At 38.9% G+C, this 18,201-nt stretch overlaps 1 protein-coding gene across 1 annotated transcript in view; it reads right to left on the bottom strand.

Annotated features, from left to right (window-relative positions):
• Positions 1 to 18,201, bottom strand: part of LOC145396976 (glutamate receptor ionotropic, NMDA 1-like) — a 179,406-nt gene that overhangs the window by 67,367 nt on the left and 93,838 nt on the right. The window contains exons 4-6 of the mRNA XM_080270206.1: positions 14,624 to 14,717; positions 7,723 to 7,875; positions 878 to 1,022 (exon numbers count right to left, since the gene is read on the bottom strand). Coding sequence (XP_080126332.1) covers positions 878 to 1,022; positions 7,723 to 7,875; positions 14,624 to 14,717 — 392 coding nt within the window. The remainder of the gene's footprint in view (positions 1 to 877; positions 1,023 to 7,722; positions 7,876 to 14,623; positions 14,718 to 18,201) is intronic.

The following is an 18,201-nucleotide window of genomic DNA, read 5'->3' as shown; positions in this document are numbered from 1 at the left end:
AATTTTCTTGCACTTTCTCACGAAAGAAAGTGCTGTCGAAAAACCTGAGAAATATTCGCGTGTATGTCAGTCAGTAAGGGTTATTGGACATACAGCAGTATAATGACTTAAGAATGAGTTACTCCAAGATAAGGCATACGAACGATTCTAAGATGACGAGGTACGGTCTTCTCATTTTCACATCCATCGGTCTGAAGTGATCAGGTACTTTTGGGATGGGTGTATAGTTCGACCTCAAATATCGTTCCACCTTTCCTATAAAAATCAAGTACTCGTGGGCCCTTCGGGCCCCTCGCACTTGCCCCTGTGGAGGGCTCTCGCACTGCTGTTGCTTATGGGCAAAAAATTCTACGGAGATCCTATGCCGGGCGCCGGGAGCAGCGTTTTTTGGTCAAAATGTGATCCCTCATTAAATATAGTAAAAGTTTTTCAATCGTGATGGGACCAAGTTTTTTCACACACACACACACACACACACACACACACACACACACACACACGGCTAGTGCTGTAGTATAATAGATTATAAAACCCTTTCATGATCTAATGGGTTTGTTGGGTTCTCAATATTGCATTAATGATTATAAAAATAACGCACTGCCTCGTTATCTATCGCACGCAACTATACAGCATATATAACCACACAGTCAGGAACAAGTTTACCTATAGTTCCACTGCGCTGGTTGCATTTCGCACTTCTGGACTGTCTGTCATTTATTTTCATGATGCTTCATGTCAGAAAGTTATCCTTAGAAAACATTTCAAGTCACTCTTAAAAGAGTGAAGAGTAAAAGAAGACAAATATTAGGAGCGATCTTGTTTATGACTGAACATAATGTATTAAAAACTTCCTATGGCAGAGAGGCAAAACACTCACCCTTAGGAACTTCAACCCAGTCAATAGTAAAGTTGCAGGTTTCAGCAAGAGCCCTGACCACCTCCACGTCGCGACCATATAGGTATGGCTTCTCCCCTCGGCTCCGATCATACATCACAGCAGGCGGGAATTCGAAGGTAACCACCTGTTTTCACCATGGAGTCAGTGAAGGGATATATATTTAGTTCTTGAAACAGGTTATGGAATCTATTAGTTTTTATATACTACCTCCAGATGATTTTAATCAGTCTTGGAAAGATTTTCCGAACTAATGATCTTGTAAGCAGAGCCCACTGGCCTGTGCAGTTCAAAAAGTCTCCCTCAGTATTATGAGAACTGTCTGGAAGTTGCAAGATGAAATCAAGGATACACATTCAGAATGATCCTAGCACTGGGCATTCTGTGATTAATTTTCCGAAGAAAATTCTTTTGTATCACTTGTTTAGTGCTAGTTGCGTCTCATTCATGAGATGGTTAATTTTGTTCCAGTATTCATATTCAGACAATTACTACTACTCAGACTCATATTAATAATATCCTCTGAAATTAGGTAGAGTGGAATATTAGAATTACTTTCACCATAAGAGGTTAAAAAGAATATGTTCATGTACATGATGATTATCCTATGTACTTCTGGAGTTTGTACGGTATTTTGTAATTCTGTTACTGGTTTCATAACCAAAGATGGCCAGTCAGTCAAACATGCCGGACATGAGTAAGCTAAAATTATGACAATGTCAAATCCAAAACAAATGAATTAATTTCAAATTTTTGCAGGAGTCGCTGTTAATGCTATACCATATCCATCGTTGAATGAATAGACTATTTTTGAATGGGGGTAATAAAGCATCCTAGGTGATCAACTGGAATCTGTAGTCACATCAATGAAAAAAATATCATATGGGGAGCTGAGAGGTACTCTGCCCAAGGCCAACTGAACTGACAAACATTATTAATGTATGTCTTATGTTTGTTTTTAATTATGGAATTTGATAAGCATTCTTAAATGATACACTCGGCAGAGGGCTGTTTTATTCTTTCTTAGGCATACTTTGAACTTTACGGCTAAGCACATAAAGGACTATCGTCCTAACCTGGCATCTTAAATCTTCTACCCACATAGTTCTCATTCCTTCTCATTAGATGTGCGTACCATTGTAGTCGCCTCTCCTGCACCTTCTTTGACATTTCAAAAACCTCAGTCGTTCTCCTAATTCTCTCATTCCTGATCTTATCCATTCTTGTGACCCTGCACATTCATCTCAGCATTCGCATCTCCTCCACCTCCAGCTTTCTCTCCTGAGACTTCTTTATGGGCCAAGTTTCCGAACTTTATATCATTGCAGGCCTTATCACACGTTTTATATACAGCAAGCTCGCCTCTAACGCGAGGGTTTGGTTCCAACCGTGGTGCGTTCAACACGAAACCGTGTTAAGTTTTAACTACTCCTAATTTTGTTCCCTAGACCCCCTAAATGTGGTATTTTGCTGTTATCTGCAATTGGTAATCAATATGAAGCACTTTCAGGAATTAGAAGGGTTATGTAAAGTCATAACTTACAAATATAGTACTGCACAGCAAAACTTCAACACACAAATACATAAACACAAGGCAAAATTCCGATGCCGATTGGTTTCGGGACAATTCGTCGTCAAGTCAATTTGCCATCACAACAATAACAAGACAATTCGCCGTCATTAATGAAGACAGCTGTGGGTGATGCTAGAATATAATTCAAAGGCGAAATATTTATATTTATATTTATAAAATGACGGGGAATCGTTCAGGGTGCGAATTGTCCTGACGGGGAATCGTCCCTGTTTTGACGGGGAATTGTCTGACGACGAATTGACTTGACGGAGAATTGTCTCGGAACCCGCCGATCATGGGTAATCATATAACTCTGGTTAACTGGTTACAAGGCTTTATTTAATGCTTTAACTTTATTTAAGTGCTTTAACTTACCAGAACAATAAATATTTAACTTACAAATACAGTACTGTGGAAATCAATGCAGCAAATCTTTAATGAACAAATAAAAAAGGCAATATTCCGACGTCTATCAGGTAAACTGGTTATAAGACTTTATTTCTTGCTTTAACGTTATTTAATAGTACTTTAACTTGTACATAAACATACCAGAATAGTAATGTAAATATTTAACTTACAAATACAGTACTGTGGAAAAGTAGTACAGCGAATCACATGATCACGTGATCAAAACAAACCGTGTGCACTGTGCTGAAGTTCGAGGATTTGGCCTTACAAAGGCCTGTCTTGCGTAAATTTATAGTTTTCGTAATGGTTCTTTAATCTAACGTTGTCTTATACGTATCCCAGCACTAACCGCGTATACTTCGTAATTGCGAGCGCATTTGGTGAGAACGTGTTCGGGGCGAGGTTACTATACTTCTCCTTTCACTCTTGCGCTGATTTTTCTGTCACAAAACTTCTGACATATCTCTCCAGTTTCTCCATCCTGCCTGTATCCTATAGTTAATTTCTGAAGCCACTCTGTCGTCAGCTGTTATTTTCGATCCCAAGTACTTGAATGTCCCAACTCTTTTCAACTTTTCTCCTATCAAATTCACATCACCTTGTTCTTCTCCATTAAAGCATAAGTATCCTGTCTTTCTCCTACTATTTTTTAGTCCTATATCCTCCATTTTCTTTCTCCACTCCTACAACTTCCGTTCTACTCCCTCCCTCTATCAGTAGGCTACACTAGCATCTGCAAACAACATAACCCATGGAGCCTCTTCACTGATGCCTTTCCCTAGAACATCCATTAACAAATCGAATATAGAAGGACTTAATGAGGATCCATGATGTAGCACAACTTTTAATGGACACTTGTATGCCATACCAACACTAGTTCTGACCCAAGTTCCCTGCTCATATATCTTTAACCAATAGTACATACTTTTCTGAAACGCCCTTCTCCCTCATACTTCTCCATACTTCCTGTTTTGGCACAGTATCATACGCATTTTCCAAGTCGACAAAATCATATGCAGCTTTCTCTGTTTCTCTTCAAAACTTTCCTGGATTTGACGCACTGCAAAGATTGCATTTGTTGTTCCTTTTCCTGGCATAAATCCGAACTGTTGTTCTCCAGTCTCTGTTTCCTCCCTTAACCTTTCTCTATTATTCTCTCACATTTTTCGTATGTGTAACAACAGCTTCATACCGCGATAGTTCCCATAGTCCTAAATGTCATCATTTTCGCAATAGATCGGTAATATCACACTTTCTCGTCGGCCTGCGGTATTTTCTCCTGATCATATATCTTCTGCATTACATCTCCTAGTACATCTACTCCATCTTCTCCCAAGCTTATCTATGTCTGCTGGTATTTTATCCGGTCCCACTGCTTTCCCATTTTTCATCTTTTTCAGCGCTGCTTTGACATCCTCCTTGCTAATTTCAGGTGTTTCCCTCTCAATTGCCTTCCCATCTCCAAAAACACTCTTCTCGTTTTCCATATTCAGTAACTTCACGAAATTCTCTTTTGCCTTCCTTTTATGCTCTCCGCTGCGTTTAGTTTCCTTCCTCCACCATCCATTATCTGCTTTCAAAGCATGATATTTTTTTTATCACTGTTCCTTCTTTTTCCCAGCGCAAGGATATTCTGTCCTACTGGTGTTTCTAATTCCTCCTAGAGCTGATCCACTGCTCATGCCTTTGCTCTTGCTACTGGTTTCTTGGGGTGCTTTAATTGCTGTTTTTAGTTTCTCTTTGTCATCTTCATTCCCAGTTATATCAAACTTCTTCTTTGCTTCTGTTTTCTCTTCTACCCTTTCCTGCACCTCCTCATTCCACCACCATGTTTCCTTGTATTGTGATGAGCTATATTCTGATGTTTTTCCCAGCAGTTTTTCCCCCACCTGCTTAATTATCCTGCCATTTTTCTCCCACCACTCAATTACATTCTCTTCTGGTGTTATTTCATTCATAACTCTAGTTCTAAACTTGCTCTTTAACTTAACCTCTGTCAACTTCAACCATTTAATTTTTGCATTTCTCTGTTGTTTCCCTTTCCTCAACCACTACCAGCCGATGTTGTGCCGCTACACTCTCGTCATTTATCACTTTATAGTTCACAATTTTTTTCAAGTGGTTCATTCTGCATTGCTAAAAATCAGTTTGACTCCCCCTTGGTCCAGTTCTGTAAGTGATGATTTGCATGCTTTATCCGAACTTTTTCCTCCCACACTCACCAGCCCTTCCTTCCAATTCTTATCCAAGATGATTCGAACACGGTTTCTTTCCTGCGCATTTGCTCTGCTACAGATGAGATTCTACTCTGTGTCGATGTCACGTACCCTGTTTCCCTTCCACCTTGTTTCTTGTACACAAAGTACTCCCACGTTTCTTCTGTCCCTCATGTCAGCCAGCTCCCTATCTCTCCCAGTCACGCTCCCCATACTCAATGTCCCCACCCTCAGAGTTCGCTTCTTCAACCACGCCCGCTTATGAAACAGTAGCCCTTGCTCACTAGTGACAGGAGTCAGGCGAGGCCCCTGCGCGTCACTTCTGGGGGACGCCCAAGCTGGTTCCGAGGCCAGTGGTAGATGACTGATCAGAGGTCTGAGCAACGTTTTATGACCGGATACCTTTCCTACCATCAACCCTCCCTATTTACCTGGGCTTGGAACCGGCACTAAGTTGGGCTGGCTAGGCCCAGCAATGGCTAGGTTGGCATCTCAAATCAAAATGCAAGCACGAATATAGATTGGACGTGGGGAAGATGCGTCCCTCTCATCCCCATTTTCGCCAGACCAATGAATAATTACAATAAAAGAACAGTGTTACTGACAAAAACTTTTGCAATAAATATCATACATAAATGTTTTCAGAGAATCATTTGTCAAGAAAAGTTTTTATAACAAATTTTTTAGAATTTGGTTAAAATTCAGTATGAATTCAAATTTGTGGTAATTCCGTTAGGAATCACGCCCCCTTTCTGCAACGTCTGAGTGCATGTCTGCAGTGGATATGCTCAGCAACACTTGATTCAATGAAACGTATACCAGTATATCATCCCAGTTCTATGAGTCATTTTCCAAAATTTTGCTGCCTCTTTTTGTGCTTCAGAAAACCCATGAGATATTTACTTTGTAAGGCACATGGCTGTCTTCCACTATCACTGATATAGGTAGACGAAGTCGATGGTCATTATTTTTCAACAAAACGTATCTGTGTGTGTCTAAACTTCAAATTTCAGAAGGATAAGGTAGACAAAGTCAATGGTCATTATTATGTACGAAATGCGTCTGTGTGTGTCTGTCTGTGTCGAAAACTCATATCTAATAAGGACTGACTATGGAAGGAACAGTTATTAATAAAAGTTGTTTAGTCACAACATGAGTTCACATGTCACTCAACGAGCACTGGGAGTCATCCAAGATTGATACATAATAGTCAGCTTTCATCTAACAGTATTATTACAGTCTACCTGGCTCACAGATGACGGGTAGTCTTGTCTGAAACTTATTTACTTCAGGACAAGTTTATGCTTTTGGGTAAGGCTTAGAGTCAATTAAATCTGTTAGTGTGAACATAGACCTTTCTGGCACACACTATATTTTATTTACCTTTAGTGCAAATACTTGTCTCAGGTGTCAGTGTCTACTGTAGCATTGGTAGAATAAGTTTATACTCAGTAGACGGCGGGCAAAGTCTCTGAAATTCCATATTTATTTATTTATTTATTTTTTATTTGCAATGACAATTATAGCTGTCAACACAAGACATGATCATGTAGCCTAATTCACATGAAGTATGTGTGATGAAATACTGATCCATTTTGTTTTATCCTTTCAGTTCAAGAAATTCTATCATGTGTTATCACTGCTTCCACTTGACTTCTTTGCTTAACATGGGAGAGAATTTCTGAACTGATGCGATATAACCATTTCTCTCTCTCTCTCTCCCCCTCTACAAAAAGAAAGGGTGACTGACCTTAGACTCAGAGAACACAACACCAGCACTTCCATACACTACTACAACACAGTTGCATTGACGACAAGTTACGTATATGGCAGACATACGAGAAGTAGGTGGGTTGATTGTACATGCAAGAGTAAGGCTTGGCTACTGTTACCCCTGAGAACTGGGTTGGCAGGTTGATTAGGAGAAGAGGAAGTGCAAAGTATGTGAACAACCCAACAAACCCACTCTGAAGCATTATTTATTGGAATGTCCACTCACACTTGAATACAGGAATACTCAATTTAAGACAATAGAGAATCAGGCAAAATTTATGTTAGAAAATGATATTTCAGAAAAAGACTGAGGAAATACAAATTATTTGCTTCTCAATAACACAATTGCCCAAAAAATATACTTATCCTACTATAACTATAAAATTTATCAACTTAAGAACTTATTTCATTTATGTGTGATCAGTTCGTTCAACTCTCTCACCCTATGTACAGTATACTAATAATATAAAACGAGTTATGTTTATGTTGATATACTGTTGTAAGACTTATCTTTTGTAATTCAGACAGGGATGCATCTAGCTGAGATACTGCCTTCCTTTTGGATACCCCTTTTAAATTCTTTGTATGATGCTGTATCTATGTATTCTTTTGATGCTGCCCCTTCACAGGATGAGGTGTGGGGTGTCCAATAAACTAGCCCAATTGGGGTTAAATCAAATCTCTCTCTCTCTCTCTCTCTCTCCCCCCCCCCTCTCTCTCTCTCTCTCTCTCTCTCTCTCTCTCTCCAAAGCCAAAGAAAAAAAAAATCATCTAGAGTCGTTATATTATTCCATTGTAATATAAGGGCTATTTGAGTGAAAGATAAATTATTATTACAAGAAAATAAGAAACATTACATTCAGTGTGGCTCCGTTGAGGTTTGAGATCTTGTCCGGGAAGAGATTCGGCTTGCGTAGGAAACGTGAACGCTGCCAGATAGACAAGAACTTCAAACGCTGCCTGGAGTACAACTGGTTCATGTACACCCGCCACTCACCACCTGATCCAGACTGAGAAGAGCAGCACATAAAGACAGAGAACTGAACATGCTAAAACATAAAACTAAGCACAGTAAGAGAGAATAGAATGTGCCAAAAGAGAGAAATGAGCAGCTTAAGACTGAAAAAGAGATGGCAGAGAATCAAGCATGGTAGGCACTAAAATGAGCATGTTATCACAGAAAATTGATAATCAGCCATTAATTACCACCCACTTTGCAAAAGCGAGCAGAGTGTTAATGTTTTCAGTTGTGAGGCTGGCTGGCTGGCTTAGTTTGTATGTGGTTAAACAAGATATTTCATGAACGGCTTGAGCTATCAACCTGAAACTTTCAGGATATCAACATATGACCAAATATATTGGACGAGTTCGAAAATGGGCACTCGGGGGCAAGGTCAAAGCTACCAAAATGGCTGCCAAAGGTCAATTTGTTGACGTATGGTGACCTTCACCTTGACCCTGAGTTCCCATTTTCGAACTCGTCCAATATTTTGGCCATATCTTGAAAATTATGAAAGTTTCATGTTGATAGCTCAAGCCATTCGTGAGATATATTGTTTACCCACACACAAACAATGGCAGCCAGCCCACCTCACAAATGAAGTGAAAACATTACCACTCTGCTCGCTTACCACCCGCGTTGCGAAGCAAGCTGAATGGTAATATTTTAATTTGTGGGGTTGGCAGGGTGGCTTAGTTTGTGTGTGTTTTACAAGCTGAATTTGCGTCAAATCAGAAATGGAGGTGCAAAAATATCTGCCGAGGAAAAACTTTCCAGCTACGCGGGTGGTGAGATCCCATCATGAGATGGCTTCTAGTTTCTGAATTACTTTGTTGGGGTACCTACTTACTACCTACATGCAGCGGACGTTATTTTTATGATATACTTGTTTTTATCAAACGATTTTGCTTAACATATGAGACCACTCTGAAAGTAAAGGGGCAATTGAAGGCAACATCTGACCCATCCGGTTTTAAAAGTCTGTTCAGCAATTGTCTGAATATTGCAAGAATTGGATAAAACGTCATCATGCTGAAATATTTAACGTAGACAATTCTGACGGTATACATTCATCAAACCTTCTCCCATCACAATCTAAATCAGTTACATTTGAAACTGAAATACTCATTATAAGAATGTACATGTACTGCACCACAGTACTGCAGTCGACTCTCGAATCCCTACAGCTCAGATTTGATAAAATGTGACTTTTTCTTTTACCCATGCATGCAAGACAAGAATGGATGTTCTGTTTTACTGGATATACGTGTGTGTGTGTGTGTGTGTGTGTGTGTGTGTGTGTGTATGTGTGTGTGTGTGTGTGTGTGTGTGTGTGTGTTCTTACCAAATTGTACCTAATTGTTTTTACCTAATTGTATCTTTACAGGAATGAGTCAAGCTCGTACTGTCCCGTGTCTTAAACCATAATTATCGTACATATCCTTAAATTTGTGAATTGTTTTGGCACACACTATTTCATTCGGTAGTGCATTCCATTGATCAACTGCTCTGTTTGGGAAACTGAATTTCCTTACGTCTTTATCACCTCTCTTCTTATGCAGTTTTTTGCAGTGTCCTCTTGCTGATGCTTCTCCATATGTTAAGTAATCATTTATGTCTATTTTCTCCTTTCCTGATATGCTCTTATATAGCATTATCATGTCAACTCTTTTCCTTCTCTCCTGTAGTGTTGGTAGATTCAGTTTATTTAGTCTTTCTTCGTAGCTTAGGTCCCTTAAGCTTGGTATCCATCTTGTAGCGGCCCTTTGAACTTTTTCAATCTTGTCTATATGCTTTTTGAGATGAGGACTCCAGACTGCTGATGCATATTCCAGGGTTGGTCTAATGAATGATGTTATTATCCTTCTTAGTATGTCTTCATTTATGTATGTGAATGCTATTCTCATATTTGCAAGCAGTGTATACATGTTCCGTGCCTTCTCGCTGATGTGGTCAGCCGGAGATAGTCTGTTATTGATAATCACACCTAGGTCTTTCTCTCTTTCTGATGTGTATAGGGTTTTATTTCCTAACTTGTAATCCCAATCAGGTCTTTTTCCACTTTTACCAAACTTGATCACATGACACTTGTCCACATTGAATTCCATTTGCCATGTACTACTCCATTCATGAAGTTTATTTAATTCTTCTTGTAGCTCTTTACAAGAGTCTGTGTTAGTAATTCTCCTTTGTATTTTTGCATCATCTGCAAACATATTCAGATAGCTCTCATTTCCAGTGTTACTGTTTATATCATTTATATACACTAAAAACATGATTGGTGCCAGCACTGAACCCTGTGGTACTCCACTAGTCACTTCTTTCCATGATGAGTAGTTTCCTCTTAGTACTGTTCTCATTTCTATTTTTATGAGAAAGTTTTGCATCCAACAAATCAGTTTGCCTCGAATTCCTCCTTGATAGTACAGTTTCCATAAAAGTCTTTGGTGTGGTACTGTGTCAAAAGCTTTCTTGAAATCTAAATAGATACTGTCCACCCATCCTTCCTTTTCCTGTATTGTGTTTGTTACTCCGTCATAGTAGCTCAACAGATTAGTAACACATGATTTTCCTTTTCTGAAACCAAACTGTCTTTCTGTTATCATACTGTGTTCTTCTAGATGATTTACCCAAGCTTTTCTTATAAGTTTTTCTAATACCTTGCTTACAACACTGGTCAGTGATACTGGTCGGTAGTTGAGTGGATTTTGTCTATTTCCTTTCCTGAATAAGGGGACAATATTTGCTTTTTTCCAAATATCAGGTAGTTTACCTTGACTCAAGGATTTCTTGAAAATTAAAAATAATGGTTTACTTAACTCCTTTGCACATTCTCGTAATACCCAACATGAAATTTCATCAGGACCACTTGCTTTTCCTCTGTCTTATCTACTTAACTCCTCCTGTATTACTTTTTCTGCTATTTGTATATCTGGTAGTATGTGTGGACATGCGTGTTCCACATAGTCCTTCTCAAAATTTTTTTCTTCTGTAAAAACTAATTGGAAATTCTTATCTAGTGCTTCACAAATATCTTTCTCTTGTGTATAAGTGATTCCCTCGTCCGTAATGGATTGTATTATATCTTTTACTTTGGTTTTGCTTCTGATATAGCTGTAAAACAGCTTTGGTTAATCACTACTTTTATTTATTATATCCTCCTCAAACTGTTTTTGGGCTTCCCTCCTTATTCTTGTATAGTCGTTTCTTGCCTGTTTGTAATTATTATACGCCCTTTCACTATTGTGTCTCCTGTATCTATTCCACAACAAATCTCTTCTTTCTTTTGATTTTTTACATTCTGTATTGAACCATTTCTGTATTTTCTTATCTGCTTCTTTGTGCTGTGGGATGTACTTCTGGACTCCTATTTCATAAAATTTACAAAAATTTTTATATACAGCATTTAAATCTTGTCCTCTAAGCTCATTTTCCCAATCAACTTCTAAGAAATACTTCTTTAGGTCTTGATAATTTCCCTTTTTATAGTTTAGGCTCTTTTTGTAACTGTCATTGCTGTTTACTATGTCATATGCTATCCTGAAGTTATAATTTAGTACTGCATGATCGCTTTTGCCGAGTGGAGGGTGATATATTAAACTGTCAATATCATTTTCTTGCCTAGTAAATATTAGATCTAGCACTAAAGGTACATCAAGTCCTCTTTTTCTGGTGGTTTCCCTCACATGTTGCGTTAAGAAAAACTCTTGTACGAGTTCCAGGAGCTTTTGGTCCCAACAGCTTTCTTGGCTATTTATATCTAGAGTATTCCAATTTATATTTGTATTGAAGTCCCCAGTTAGTATAATTCTTTCCGATTTCTCTTCCATTTTATGTAGTAATGATCTTATACTCTGAATTGTACTCTCTGCCAGGTCCTCATATTCGTCTCTTTCTCATGTGTTTGATCTGGGTGCATGTACAAATTGGCTACAATTACTTTACCTTCAGATGTGTCGATCTATACTGCAATCAGTTCTACTTGTGATGGTATATCTAGTTTTATTTCCTTGACATTTAGATTTTTCTTAGTTAATATTATTATTCCTCCTCCTTTTTTTTTAAATATCTGTCTCTTCTCCATATATTGTATTCCTCTAAGTTTAGTATGTCATTGGATATCCTTGGTGTTAATTTTGTTTCAGTTAGGCATATTATTTGTAGTTCATTTTCTCTGACATGATCATTCATCTCTAGTAATTTAGATACCATTCCATCCACATTTGAGTACATCAACTTTATCATCTTGTTTATATACTTGTCATGACATGGTTCTACTACCTTCCTCCTTTTTCTTCCATCCTGTTTGTGTACCACTTTCGTACCTGCAATCCTATTATTTGTAAAAAAAAAAAAAATTCTTCTTCTCCACTTCTGATCTTCCCTCATTTTTTGTTTTTGCTTCCTCCCTTTTCTCTTTCAGTAATTCCAGTTCCTCTTGTGTTAGGCATCTTTTTATCCATACATTTTTGAACTCCTCTTTTTCCATAAGATTCTTTGCATTCTTTAGTATCTCTTCCACAGTGTTTACACTCTGGAAAGTCACCTTTAGAGGTCTTGTCTTGCTTTTCTCATATTTCCCTAACCTTTTGTGTTCCTCTATGTCTTTACTACAGATTTCCTCTGATACTTCTTTCAGTAAGCTCATTACATTTGCCATCTCCTTTTTGTCTCTTGTGATCTTGATTTTTACTTCTTCCTCTTCTATACCAGTGATTACTATAGATTTGTTTATCTCTACTGAATCTCTGACTAACTTTGGATTGTTTTGGATTATTCTTTTCACTTCCTTTTTAATGCTTTTTTCCTCCACCCTTGTTTCTAAGTGTGTGTTTCTAAGTGTGTGTGTGTGAACAAAATAACTTAAACTATTTTTCTTAATCCAATTTTCACCTGATTTCAGGAGAGTTAAAGGGAAAACTAAGGATTTCACTTTTTGCTTTCGGTGAACAATAGGTTAAGGGTCAAGGGCACATATTCAGTCAAAGTTTCTCCTAGGATTATCTACCAGTATACTTTTAATTCAGTTTAGGACAAACTTGATGGAAAAGCTGAGGGTAAGGTAAGAATGAAATGGCTCAATTTTGAGAGCAATGCATTAAAGGTCAAAGACACAGGGAAAGTTCAAATTTTGACACATGTGTCAGTGTGTAAATATAAAAATTCAAACAGGTTTGATCTAATTTGGGACAAATTTGGTGGAAGTGTTGAGGATCGGCATAGGGGTACACTTACTGCTTTTTATAACAACGGGCCAAAAATGAAGGTCATATAGCGAGGTAAACTTAAATTTGTCTGATTTACATCAAATATACTGGAAGAGTTCGAGTTTAGGCAAGAATAATATTAGAATTCAAATTAAGAACAATCAATAGTTAAGGTTACTTGGAATGGTAAAAGGTTAACATCAAAAGGTCAACTTTGAAATGATTTAACTGAGTTACACCAAAGTCTGTGGAATGATTCAAAGTAAGGTGAGGATATAAGGATTCAGTATTGAGAACAGTGAGTCAAAAGTCCATGTCACAGGGAAAGGTCAAAATTTCGGATCACCGAACAAGGTCAGGTGAAGCAGTTCTGGTCAGATTTGGACTAAACTTGAGAGATGGGTTAAAGGTCAGGCACAAATTAAGAAATTCGACTTTGAGGACAATCGGTGAAATGTCTAGTTCACAGGGCAAAGTCGATGTGTTATCTTTTAGACCACTAGGTGGGCGCGACCATTACAGTCACTGAGAGTTTCATTTGTTTTGCTTGGGTTTGTTGTGTTTTATTTCTGTTCTGTTTTTTTAGGGGCACAGTTGTCTCTGTCAAACTTTCCTTAAACGAGACAATACTTAGCACGAACCAAGTGACTTTTAGTTATTTCATTTTTATTTATATATTTACTTATTATGCTATCTAAAACCGGACTTACTTTCCTCTAGATAGACGTTTTGAACGTGCAGAGTTAGAAACAACCAATACTGACCCCATCGCTACATGAGGTCTCTCGAAAAGCCTGTTTTAAATTGTCTGGTACAACAAAAAATGGAATAAAAATGGCTTACTAGGACTGAAAGGGTTATAAATAGTATGGCATTCAGACTGAAAGATAATATCTTAATGAAGTGTAACTGGAAAGTAACTAGAAAAGATAAACATTGACATTTCCCAAGGAGTACATCAGAGATAATCATAGCAGTCACATGGCGTCATATAGAATATTTGTCATTTTGCTACTGGGTAACTACACGCAACTTAGAAGAGCCATTCACATTTAAAAGAATTAATTAAGGCTTCATTCAACATTTACACTTTCAAAAGTCTCTCCGATGCAAAATGAAATCGTCATGAGGTATGAAGAACAAACCAAAAAGTACGGGCTGGATCTCACGGTGTTACACCACTAACAAATCGATGATCACTAATAAATGCTAAAGAAAAATTTGTAGGATTACTTGCATTTTATATATATATATATATATATATATATATATATATATATATATATACACACACACGTTTCTGTCTCACTGTGTCTGAAGATGTAATATGTGAAAGTGCTCACTGTCGCTCCTTTCATTTCTCCTGTGGTTAGTTTGCATACATATCTTCACGGTGAAGTGAAGTCTCTGCATATATATATATATATATATATATATATATATATATATATATATATATATATATATATATATATATATTCTCTTTCTCTCTCTCTCTCTCTCTCTCTCTCTCTCTCTCTCTCTCTCTCGTAAATAAATGGCTTCTTTTACCTGCACAAGGCCCACAATGTGCTGCGTTTTTTTGCCTTTTTTGGTGCTAGTGAACTCCTCAAGTTCATTAACGCTGAGTCCAACAATGATGTGCCTGTGTGATAAAGATCAAAACCAATGTTTATGCTTTATTATTGCTTTCATTTTTAATTTTTATATATTGTTTTTTCTATTACTAGAAGTTCTTACGAGTACCTAATAAACTGGAAACGTCTGACAATGAAGGGGTAATAGGCGCATATCTGAAACCTCCAATCTGAAAAGCTTATTTGACGTGAATTAATTAGTGGGTACTGCAAGAATCAAATGAAAAATACGTTATGGAAGTGACAGGGCTGAAGGAAAAATATTCCAGAATTAATGACAGCAGTTTTTTTTTTTTTTTAAGGTAACACGTAAAAATGTAGGAGTTTTTCTTTGGAAAGAGAAAGAACCCAAACCAGCCCTGGAAGTCTGGAAAATGTTGTCCTTTCCACGATGAACTGAACAAAAATGAACCAATACCAAAATCCTTTCATATCCAAATGCCATTACTAATTGTGTCATAAGCAGAGGGAAATACTGATTGAGAAAAGTATATCCAGAGATGACTTGTTAGGAACTGCAGAAATGGGAGTATCTCTTGGCTTGTGCATTATATAGTGTAACTGAAAAGGGATCATCCTGAAACCGTTATTAGATGGGCATTGTGATTCCACCGGAATAGACTAGAAATGCATGCAGGCAGTTTAGTAATGAAGTAACCACTGACATACCGACAGTAGAAGGAGAACAGTGTAACAATGCGTCTAAGAGAGAGAAGTTGAAGAATCAGTAAGGGCAAGGGGTTAGAGAAGACATGTCTTTGACTTCAGTCTATTTACAGTAGGAGCTGAGTGTGGTGATGCTTCTCATAAAGAAGAGCTGTATTTTACCCAGCGGATGGAAAAAATGGCACAGCGCAAAGCCAGCAACTACGAAGGGTTAAAGAAAGTAGGAAGCCGGTTCAGTACACTCAATCTCTGGGAAGAGGATTTGGCTTAGGAGGGTATTATTATTTTTCTATAACAGGTAACGAGAGAGAGAGAGAGAGAGAGAGAGAGAGAGAGAGAGAGAGAGAAAGAAAGAAAGAGGAGAATAAAATGAGAAATTATGGCACACAAAAATTTTTGTTATTGAAAATTAGGTATTATTGTGGAAGAGTCTTGTGGGTATATATTCAAGGTCTAGACATGATCTGGCGTAAATTTTAATTACTCTGAGATATCCAGGTTCTATTAAAACACAGCCAGCATGGTCTTATACTCTTGTATGCCCCAAAAGTATTGCTCATGAACAACAATGCAACAAATTTCTACAATAACATTTTTCAGAAGTCAAGGTCACCATTTTGCTCTGGGTATCAGCAACGCTATAATCTTTGCCTCATCGTGACGCGTCATCAACAGGCCACTCATAATATCGAAAACGTTATGCCCTTGAAAGAACTGAAGGCCACTTGGCCGACTTTATGATCGCTTGTTTACATGACTAGGTGACCTGTGGGATTTCATGACTCAGCCTTATTGAAATGATCAGTTGTTACCAAAACAAGTTTACCAGCACTTTAGAAATAGTTTTAACGACTGATTTAGTTTTTCACCCTTATACAGTACATCTCCTAGTATGCGAGTTCAGAGTATGTGATCCTCATTGTAAGCGAGGACCAATATTTTTTTTTTTTTTAGTTTTAGTTTAGTTTAGTTTAATAATATGCAAATTAACCTCATTGCAAGCGAGACGGGCCGCGAAGAGTGGCCCAAATCTGGAGTTACCCCGGGTACGCAACATTGCCTCCCCAAGAAGCGGAAAACAGTTGCCTACGCTCCGCCCACTTTGTAACGTCGATGATGCACACTCGTCACGTGATGCTCAAATGCGCCGCTTGGAGGATGGTGAGAGAGGCTCAACAGAGGAACACACGCACAGAGGGTACATTCACTGTTCCAGCAACGTTCCCTTCTACTCTGAGGATATTGTTTTGTGAGCCAGGATGGCTGCCCCGTCTTTAAGAAGGAAGAAGTGCATCACCCATGCCATGAAGATGGAAGTCATTCGGAAGAGAGTGGGAAGGGTAACACTGCTACTGGGAAGGAACTCGGCTTGGTGGAATCGACAGTGAGAACAATATGGGCAAACAGGGAGGCCATAAAGAAGACTGTTAAGACGTATGGGATGGTGGCACTGGACGGGAGAAGCAGGCCAACCAACCGGGCAATAATTCTCATGGAGAGGTACCTAGCAACATACATCCTGAGGAAGGAGAAGGAAGGAGTTCCACTGAATGGGCGCTACATCAGGGACCGGGCCAATATTTTCTGCAAAGCTGCATCTGTGAAGCTGGGTGTCATAAAACCCTTTAAAGCCTCTGTGGGATGGTTATGCCAGTTCTTGAAGAGGAAGGAGCTACCTCACATTCACCTCACCGGTGAGCGTGCATCTATGGATGAAATGGCAGGTAGGGACTATCCTGCCATCGTGAAGGGGATAATCGATGAGGGTGGCTACAGCAAGCACCAAATTTACAACATAGATGAAACGACCCTATACTACAAGGCTATGCTGAAGTCTACTTATATCAGTAAGCAGCAGCACCAGGCCTGGAGGAGAAAAGTGGACAAGAGCAGGATCACGGTCATGTTCACTGTGAACTTGGCAGGTTCACACAAGATGCAGACTGTTGTGGTTCATACCGCAGCACACCCCAGATGTTACAAGAATCTTCACTGCATGGATGATAGCGGGGTGTACTGGTACAGCAATTCCAATGGCTGGATGACGAGCAGCATCATTTCCGAGTGGTTGTTGCAGCACTTCATCCCTGATGCCAAGGCAAAATCCAGTGAACTTGGCATCCCTGTCAAGGTGCTGCTCATCCTCGACAATGACACAAGTCAACCAACCTGGCTAGGAGACCTCAGCAAGGAATGTAAGATTGTTTTTAGGCACCCAGCATGACCTCTCTCATCCAACTGCTAGACCAGGAGTTAATTGCAATGGTTAAGCAGCTATACCACCAATGCCTTTACAATCATCTCCGCAGCAAGACCGACAGCTCTAGGGAACTGCAGGCAATTCTTGACTTGGACACAGCTGGAAGTGATGCCATGGACACTGAGGATGGTTTGGACTTGCCACCCGCTTCACCTGCTTCACCTGCACCACCAGCTTCAACTCCAGATAAGACTGTTATGGCTTTTTGGCGGTCATTCAACCTCAAGGACTGTGCCTGGTTTCAGGCCGTCATGCTGGAGGAGATCAGGGGCTTATATTCGGCAACAATGGAGCAGGAACCCCAGGAAGTCGTGCAACGAGTGGACGAGGCCGATGCAGAGCAGGAGATCGCAGCAGAAAAGCCAGCAACATCAGTGATAGAGAGCAAAGATTTGTCCATGATGGAGATGAGTTGTGTGCTGTGTGCCCTTGATAATTTCAAGGAAGAATTCAAGGACATCGAATGCTCTCAGTTGTGATTGGAGGAGGTGATGGGTTCAATGGACAGAACCTTCCGCTACTACACAGACAAACACAAGCAGGAAGTAAACAGACGGAAGCAAACC

Source organism: Coenobita brevimanus, chromosome 40 (genome assembly GCF_032717465.1).
Source record: "Coenobita brevimanus isolate Jiangsu-jjx chromosome 40, ASM3271746v2, whole genome shotgun sequence".
Taxonomy (NCBI): Eukaryota; Metazoa; Arthropoda; class Malacostraca; order Decapoda; family Coenobitidae; genus Coenobita; species Coenobita brevimanus.
The sequence above is the reverse complement of the archived record's forward strand: the minus strand, read 5'-3'. Positions and strand labels throughout refer to the sequence as shown.